Source organism: Octopus bimaculoides, chromosome 12 (assembly GCF_001194135.2).
Source record: "Octopus bimaculoides isolate UCB-OBI-ISO-001 chromosome 12, ASM119413v2, whole genome shotgun sequence".
NCBI classification, from domain to species: Eukaryota; Metazoa; Mollusca; class Cephalopoda; order Octopoda; family Octopodidae; genus Octopus; species Octopus bimaculoides.
This window is the reverse complement of record NC_068992.1, coordinates 59,825,245-59,835,456: the sequence shown is the minus strand read 5'-3', so window position 1 is coordinate 59,835,456 and position 10,212 is coordinate 59,825,245. Positions and strand designations below refer to the sequence as shown.

Below are 10,212 nucleotides of genomic sequence, written 5' to 3'. Positions count from 1 at the left end.
ATAAATACATGAATGCGTGCATACATACATGCATCAATACATACCTACATACATACCTACATACATACCTACATACATACCTACATACACACCTACATACACACATACATACACACATACATACATACATGTATGCATGCATACATACATGCATGTATTCATACATACAGAGAGATGAGCAGACGGACAGACAAATGGACAAACAGATGGACAGACAGATAGATAGACAAGTAAATAGATAGATAGATAGATAGGTAGGTAGGTAGATAGATAGATAGATAGATAGATCGATAGATAGATAGATAGATAGATAGATAGATACACACACACACACACATATTAACATCATCCTTATTATCATCAACATCATCATCATTTAACATCCAATTTCTATGCTGGACAATTCAACAGGGACTGGCAAGCCGGAGGACCTGTGTCTGCTTTGGCATGATTTCCATGGCTGGGTACATTATTTGATAAATACACACATTTATGAATTAAGATTATGATCATTTCGTATTCCTATCAGGATTTACAACTTCAGTTTAAAAAATCTTTTTTCTGACATCTTCATCACTAACTCTTCAGTTTCTATGGCAACAAACAGTAGCAATCACACGTGTTATATTTCATTAAAACAAAATATTATCATATTAATTAGGGCAGTTCTTCTAAATAGAATATTGATTTCCATATTGGTATGTGGTCACACGTGGAGTGAAATGGGGAGGGATGATAATTAATTAGATCACCTTCATTCCACCACTTCAGGGGTACATCAGCTCACCAAATGACAAACATAATTACCGACTTTTTGGTGTTCTTCATGTTCAAAATTTCTTCATGATAAAGTCAATTTTAAATTTTGGCACAAGGCCGGCAATTTCAGAGAAGGATTGGGTAAATTGATCTCATTAAACCTAGAGTTCAACTGGTACTTATTTCATCGACCCCAAAAGTTTGAAAGGGAAAGTCAACCATGGCAGAATCTGAACTCTGAATGCAAAGATGCACAAAATGTTGCTAAGCGTTTTGCCCAGTCTGCTAACGATTCTGCCAGCTTACCACTTTCGGCTAGCTGGCAGAATCATTAGCATTTCAGGCAAAATGCTTAGCAGCATTTCTACCTTCCGAGTTCAAGTTCTGCAGAGGTTGACTTGATATTTCATCCTTTTGGAATCAATGAAGTTGGTACCAGTTGAGCACTGAAGAGCAATGTAATTAATTCAGTGTAATCAACTTTTAAGGCAGCGAGCTGGCAGAATCATTAGTACACTGGGCGAAATGCTTAGCAGTATTTCATCTGCCGTTACGCTCTGAGTTCAAATTCCGCCGAGGTCGACTTTGCCTTTCATCCTTTCAGGGTCGATAAATTAAGTACCAGTTGCGTACTGGGGTCAATTTAATCGATTGCTCCCACTCTCCAAAACATGTGGGGGCCTTGTGCCTAGAGTGGAAAAGAATGTAATCAACTCACATCACCCATCAATATTGCTGGCCTTGTGCCAAATTTAGAAAGAAACACTTGTTTATTTGTTTTCATTTCATATTATGTTTAATTAAATTACCTTAAATACAAAATTAATCCTCCTGGTCCATGGTGCAAGAAAAGGCTGGGGATTGTTGATTTAACCCTCTCATTACTGTATTTATTTTGAGATGTTCTGTGTTTCTTTCAATTACTTTAAGTATAACAAAGAATTTAGTAAAATAACTTAGTTATTATTCAGCTAGTGTTAGGTACATAAATTGTGACTAAGGTTTGGTGGAAGATTTTAATTGAAAATTTATGAAAACAGGACATTTGTACTCAGAGCCAGAGCCAGTTTCAGCCAGGTTGGTAATGAAAGGGTTAAACCCCTCAATTGATGACTGATGTGTGAGGGCTTATTGACTCTGGAAGAGTAAAAGACAAAGTGCACTTTAGCAAGAATTGAACTCAGATCATTAACAACTATTATTAAGTACTGCAAAACATTTTGTCTGACTTTCTGGCAACTCTATTAAGAACAGTTCTCAGTATAAACATATAATTCTTTCTAATTTTGGCACAAGGTGAAAAATCTTAAGGGGAAGGAGCAAGTCAATTAGACTGACCGCATTGTTTAACTGATACTATCTTAGTGACTCCCAAAAAATGAATGGCAAAATTAATCTTAGTAGAATTTGAACACAGAATATGAAAGAGAAAAAAACAGTTAGCTGCTAAGCATTTTAACCATCATACTAACCATCCTGCCAACTCACCAACTTCCTGATGCAACAGTAAAATATTGATTTCATTTTACAAATAGTAAAGTATTAAATTATTTAATTGTCTAGAATAAAATTACAAAATAAAAAGTGACTGTAACTAGATTATTTTTTCTATTTCTTCATTAATAAGGTTTATTGCTATCCATAATATTTGAGACATTGACTAACTTTTAATATATCTTATAACTTGCAGTGCTATAATGAAATTGGTAGAGAAGGAGGAATATAATAGTTACAATGCGTAATGAAAAGAGAAAGTAAATTACACATTATAGTATATACGCACAATGGGGTATGAATAAAGAAAATATATTTGACACTATAATATATATTTATTTTTAGTCAGAGAGAGAGTAACCTCTTTAGTGTTGGTAGCTGAATAAATGGTGACAATAGAGGGTAGAGAGGAAATTTTTGTCTTTTAGTCTTGCCAGGGACAAGACCAACCTTCTAGTGCTGGTGCCATGATAAAATGAGGTCTGAACACTTTGTGGAGTAGTTGTTGATAAGAAGGGCATATGACTTTATAAACCCTGGCAAAAAATGTAGAGTACAAATGAGCGAGACATAGTTCCCCCACCCAACTTGTCTAGGAGAGCAGTGCCCCCTAATAAGGATCTGAGCTCAACTGTAAGAAACTTATTCAAATGTTGCTAGCTTGGGAATGTGGATGTGAAATGATAATGATGATGGTGGTGGTGATCGTCGTCGTCTTCATCGTCATGGTCGTGGTTGTCATGGTGGTAGTGGTGGTGGGTGGTTATGGTGGTGGTTTTAGCGGCAGCAATGATGATGATGGTGTAGTGATAGCATGGGGGGGGGGAGATGATGATGACGATGAAGATGATTGCTAAATTGATTCAACAAAGGGTGTACAAGTCATCTGACTGGACTAAAGCCATACATGTGACACCTGCCTGGTGAAGGTGTTACCAACTATACTACAGGCTGCCTGTCGTTCTCTCTATATTTAATATAAATACTATTAAGTTCTTAATTTTTCTGTTATTTTAACTTCATTTTCATTTTCATCTTCGCAAAACAATTGTCAGCTCAATCAAAGCTACCTTGTACCTAAGCGACAATACCCATAAAATTACATACATTGGTGATATCAGAGCATCATCTCACCTCACTCACCCACCCCCACTCCCTGCCATCACCACCACCACTGTTGGCCAAGATTGACCGTGCATCTGAAAATGCATGTGTAGGCCTGGAAAAAAGTGGCTGACCATTATTCATGCATCCAAGCCTCCCTTTTCCATACCACTGATGTTTATCCAAAGGAAAAGGCCACCACCTCAACAGAATTGGAACTCAGAACGTAAAGACGTACGAAATACCTCTAAGCATTTCACTCAGCATGCTAACAATTCTACCAGCTCGCCACATTACAAACTATAATATCACTAATGCAAAAATATAGTATATTCAACAATCGAATATCTACATAGCCAGTCAGCTAAGCAATTTATATGATTCATCACAACAATCAGTGCAGAACTAGAAACTGTTTGCACATGTCATATTTTCTAAATGATATTTTTGTTTTTCATTTGACCAATTTTATTTCTGTCATGTAACTCCATTTACCAATCAATACGGCATTGGAATATTTTGGTCACTATGAGAAGAATCATCACTGAATTGGCAGACAGACATTTGGTGACTCGCTAAATGAATAGACATTGTTGAATGCAAGTCATTTAGGAAGCCTCTTAGTGGCCACTTGATCGTTTAGAAGCAGTAGCTAAATTTCCCTGAAACCACACTATTTTTTTTGTTACCATATTTCTGTTAACATATGCTGCCTTTGTTTCAATTAAATTTTAAAATAATAAAGAATTTAATAAAATAACTTTGTAATTAAAAGCTGCACCAGACTCCAATCTGATTTGGCCTGGTATCCAGCAGTAGAATACCAGGCCAAACCAGACTAGAGTCTGGTGCAGCCTTCCAGAGTGCCAACCCAGTCAAACCATCCAACCCATGCTGGCATGGACAACAGACATTACGTGATGATGAGGATACACACACATGCACACGTGTATATGTGTGTGTGTGTGTGTGTGTGAGAGGCTTCTTTCAGTTTTCATCTACCAAATCCACTCATGAGATTTTGGTCAACTCTAGGCTATAGTAGAAGACACTTGCCTAAGGTGCCATGCAGTGGGACCGAACCCTTAACCATGTGGTTCAGAAGCAAACTTCTTGCCATACAGCGACACCTGACAGTTGAAGATTGTACACATTATCGAAATTGATAAAATAAGAAGAGGATGACGATAGTTCTGAGATAATAACAGACAAAAAACAAAAAGTTTTCTGTTTTATACAGAAATGCTTCAGAACCCCATCTCTTCCCACCAAGAACGATTTTTGTGAGCTAGAATAAATATCGTAAACTGCCATTAAGTTATAATATTCATTTTATTAAACTATATTTATAAAAGAATAAGAAAACCTTACAATGTGGTTAATACAATTTATATTTTTGTATTTTAATGATAAATTATTTGAGTCTGAAGTCCAAAGGCAGCCTAAGGACAACTGACATAATAAACTAGCGTTACTTTGTTTTTATTCTTTCATGTTTTTGATAAAGACATTTTTATGCTGAAATATTTTGCTTTGAACTTTTAAGATCTAACAATTTATTATTCTATATAAATTATATTAACTATGCAATGAAGGCTTTATTTTTATTTTATTTATCTTTTTTACATTTAATTTAGTAGTGTTTCTATTGCTTCTCACTGTATTATTTTAATGATATGTTTATGTCCCATCAGTATTTCTCAGTTCTATCACAGATAGATGCTTTTAATGCCTTATGTCACTTTATTTTAGAAATCTTAGCAGTTAATTCATCCATAACTCATGTTTATGTTATATTATTTCAATGTTCCTTACAAATTACTTCAAAAAGGCCATGGCACATTACAATACTTTTGCCCAACATGAAAGAAACAAATTTAAAAACAAAATGAAAAGCAAAAAAAAAAAATTTTTAATTATCCTCATGCAGTTCTTTCTTTAAATTTCAGGGCGCTGGATGCACTGCCCTTGTTGTTGCTGTAATTGCACGGAAGCTGGAACTCAGTCGAGCAGAAAAACATGTGCACAATTTCATGATGGACACACAGCTAACAAAGAGAGTAAGTTCCAAGTCGATTCACATCTTTACACTGACTCCATATCAGATTTTAAATTAATTATTCTCTTATCTTTAATTAGATTCTTGACCTTTTTTTAACCGAGCAACAAATTCATTACTAAAATGATCATTGATGTTCTTAAGAATGTGCATGGCTCAGTGGTTAGAGCGTTGGGTTCACAATAATGAGGTAGTGAGTTCAAATCCCGGACCTGTGTGTTGTGCTCTTGAGCAAGACACTTTAGCTGTAGAAATGAGTTGTGGCATTACTGATGCCAAGGTATACTGGCCTTTGCCTTTCCCTTGGATAACATCAGTGGTGTGGAGTGGGGAAGCTGGTATCCATGGGCAAGAGCTGGTCTTCTACAAACAACCTTGCCTGGACTTGTACCTAGAAGGGGAATTTTCTAGGTGCAATCCTATGTTTATTCATGACCAAAGGGGGTATTGACCCTTTCACTCTTTACCTGATGATCTGGCAGAACTGTTAGTGGGTTGGACAAAATTCTTGACACTACTTTTTACATTTGTAGTTCAAATTCTGCTAAGATTGATTCTTCCTTTTATCCCTACAAGATTGATAAAATAATTACCGATGAAATAATCTCAAGGCAATGACTAGTGACCAAGACCTTTGGAAATATGCTGTGCTTGAGAAGACCTGGCAAGCCAAGTGAGACCATAGCCTGTGGCCTATGCCAGGGGTGTAACCAGCCCACTTAGGCATACCTTTCTTTCAGTGGAAACCAAACTCTGCTTGTGAAGACCTGTTGAAGCAAGTGAAATCAAAATTCTAACTGGGCCCCATCTGCAAGGTCATGCGCTGTTTATCTTGATATGAAATCACTATGTCACACACATATGATTGTGATGCATGTGCCTGGTGTACCCTTGTCAGATGACAGTTAGTCATGATGGGTATACTGAGCTTCATATATTTTACCCCAGTATCACTTTGATGGCATGCACTGCTCTCTCACTCAACAACAATAATAATAACAATAATAATAATAATAATAATAATAGTAATAATATCAAGCCTTTCTACCATAGGCACACGCCCGGACAATTTGGGGGAGGGAGAAAGTCGATCACATCGATGCCAATACACAACTGGTATTTATTTTATCAACCCCAAAAGGATGACAGGCAAAGTCAACCTTGGCAGAATCTGAACACAGAATAATAATAATAATAATAATAATAATAATAATAATAATGTTTCTGATTTAGACACATGAGCAACTAGTGATAGGGAAGAGGTTAGTTAATACAATTGATACCAGTATTTTAACTGGTATTCAATTCTATCAACCTCAAAAGAATGACCTCAGTAGGATTTGAACATGGGATATAATGAACTAGAGTTAATATGACAAAGCATTTTTTTACCTATGCTTTAACAATTCCCCTGTTCAATGGTAACAAATGAGATGGCAGAGAGAGAGAGAGAGAGCAAAAGAGCTGGACCAGATCCATTACATTTATTTAGTTTGTATACTTGTATTAGATTTATCGTTGTTTGTAGTATGTTTTTTTTTTGGTTTTTGTTTTGTTTTTTTTTCACTGCATTCAAAATCCCTCATAGGCCTCTTTGTTCTTTCATCTCTCTATGATTGATGAGATATACCTTTGTAGCATGCCCTTATAATACAAGATTCAAATCAATAATATCGACGTACCTTTAGAATCTGTATTTGTGCTCATTTAATAAATTAGTGTGTTTTATGATCCAGACAGATCAAAAGTGAAACTTTTCTCTACGCATGACTGATTACACTAATATCATTAAATAATTCAACATTTAAGGTATCACAACCGGTTAATAAATAAGACATTGTATAAAGAATCAAATCCTCTTAAGGCATCACAAACTGTGGTTATTAAATTAAATAACTCCCCATTCAATGCATTGTAACCATTTATCCTTAAATAGGTCATTATTTAAGCATAATTGTTATTATCACAATTAGGGCCATCCTGGACAATTGCCCAAAGGTATCACAGGTTTAAGGGCTCAGTTCTGATCGATGTTGTAGCAGGTTGCAAATGAATAATTACTTAGAGGGACAAGTGCAGTGATTTGCAAGGGGCTTAAGATACTGCTAAAACAGCCCTGATCACAATCAGTTATCCTTAAATAGGTCATTACTTTAACGCCATAACAATTATCTTTAAATAGGTCATGAAGAAGGGAGGCTGGTATGCATGGGCGACTGCTGGTCTTCCATAAACAACTTTGCCCAGACTTGTGTCTCAAAGGGGAAACTTCTAAATGCAATATCATGGTCATTCATGATAAAATGGAGTCTGTTTTTATTTATGATGCTGCCAAAACAGCCCTGATCACAATCATATCCGTATACAGGTCATTATTTAAGGTTTCACAAGGATTCATCATTAAGTAGGTCATTAGTACCCTCTCTCAATATCTTAAAAACGTGTCACTTATTTCTCTTCCAAGGGGTCATCTTTTCTCAGCTGAGCTTCCTGTTAGCCATAAGACCTTTTATTCTAACAGCTTCTTTCTTTGAGATGCTCCCTGGAACTTGCTCGGATCATCCACTCTTCTTCTGGTCTATGATATTCAGTGCATTAGGCTTTCTGTAAATCTGTTATCTTTTATCTTTGACTGGTTTCAATCATTAGACTATGGCCATGCTGGAGCACCGCCTTGATCAATTTGTTTTAGTCGAATGAATTGATCCCAGTACATATAGTTTTTTTTGTTAAGCCTAGTACTTATTCTATCGATCTCTTAGGCTGAACTGCTAAGTTACGGGAACATAAACATACCAACACTGGTTGTCAAGCAATAGTGGTGGGGGTGGAGGGACACAGACACACACACACACACACATACACACATACACACACACATATATACAACAGGCTTCTTTTGGTTTCCATCTACCAAATCCACTCACATGGTCTTGGTCAACCTGAAGCTATAATAGAAAACACTTGCCCAAGGTGTCACACAGCGGGATTGAACCTAGAACCATGTGGTCGGGAAGCAAACTTCTTACCACTCACCCACATTTTCTTTTTTAATTTGTAGGCTCCCTTCTTTTCATTGTTTGTAGTGGCTTGAGTCACAGTGGCCCCAAACTTTGTTCGGGACAAAATCATTAAAACAAAATTTAAAGCATTACAACCATTTATTCTTAAATATGTCTTTATTTAAGGCACCACAACTATTTATCCTTAAACAGGTGAATGTCTAAAGCATAATAACTATTTTATCTGCAAATCTCTTTGATTTCCTAGATATTAATTCTTCTCATGCAATTCAGCCCAGATCCCAAACAACATGATCATAAAACTAGCCTTTGACCAAATAACTATCAACAGCAAGCATTGTAGACAGTCAACAACATCCTCTGCTTTTTAGACGACGTTATAAACTATTCATTTGTGTTGTGTGTGTTTCAAAATATTTTCTAACCAAATGTTGCCCCCTTTTTTTTTTAATTTTTAACCTATTAAACCCATAAAAGTTGAGAACAACATAGCAACAGTCAATTATCAGATTTCTGATATTGCAAAAAAAAGAGTTACAAAAATAAAGAACCTCAATAAAAGATTTTGAGACAAGACACAAAATTAACAGCAATATTATGACTTTTAATGTTACCCATTAGTGAAATCACTCAATAATTTAATAAACAGTGCTAAAAATTAGAAACAAAAAAAAGGAAATTCTCTATGGAAAATTTAAAAGAATGCTGAATAACTAATTAACCAAAATAATTAGATAACCAAAATGTCTAAAATCTAAATACAATCATCCTTGATGTAAATTTTGTTCAGATTTTAAACCAGCTACAGTCAATATAATTCAAACACCAAAGGTAACATATGATTGAATTGGTAGAGCGCCAGACAAAATATTGTGCATTTTCACGATCTCTCCCTTTGTTTTGCTAGTAAATCCTTTTGCTACCATATTTCTCTTGAAATAGGATAACAAAATTGCTTTTGTTTCAATTAATTTTGAAATTAATGTAGAATTTGTTAAAATAAGTTTGTCATTATTAAGGCGGCATCTAGAATATAAATTAACATGGAATTTTGATGGAAGGGTTCTTATTTTAAATCACTTTAAAACAGGAGGTGTGTATCATAAAACTAGGGTCAGTTCCAGGTAGGTTGGGATCGAAAGGGTTAAATCCGATTAGATTTGGAATTGTTGTCTTGCATTTTTCTGGGGTTGATGAAATAGAGAATTTGTTAAATGCAGGTGTTTGATTTAATTAACCATGCCCACCTCTGTCAAAATGTGAGGCCATGGATTATTGGTTTACTCTTTAAGGATTAGTCACTGTAACCATGTGAATATCATCATCATCATCATCATTATCTTCCTCCTCATCATCATCATCATTATCTTCCTCATCATCATCATCATTGTTGCCGTCATTGTCATTGTCATTATCATCACCATCATCGTCATCGGCGGTGTCATTGTTGTCATCATCATCATCTTCATCATCATTGTTGTCATCATCGTAGTTGTCATCACCATCATCATCATCATCATTTACCTCCAAGTTTTCCATGCTTGCATGCATCAGGCAGAATTCATTGAGGCATATTCTCTGTGGTTGGATGCTCTTCCTGTCATCAACTCTCACCTGTTCCCAAACAAAGCAATATTTCCCTATGGCCAAACATGTTTTCCAAAGAGAACTAGAAGTGAACAATACCACTTGTAGGTGTGTGTGTGTGTTTGTGTGTGTGTGTGTGTGTGTGTGTGTGTGTGTGTGTGTGTGTGTGTGTGTGTGTGTGTGTGT

General features: G+C 35.7%; 1 protein-coding gene across 1 annotated transcript in view; it reads left to right on the top strand.

The window, feature by feature from the left end:
* Positions 1-10,212, top strand: part of LOC106880106 (small conductance calcium-activated potassium channel protein 1) — a 514,884-nt gene that overhangs the window by 389,471 nt on the left and 115,201 nt on the right. Inside the window, exon 7 of the mRNA XM_052972057.1 lies at positions 5,307-5,417. Coding sequence (XP_052828017.1) covers positions 5,307-5,417 — 111 coding nt within the window. The remainder of the gene's footprint in view (positions 1-5,306; positions 5,418-10,212) is intronic.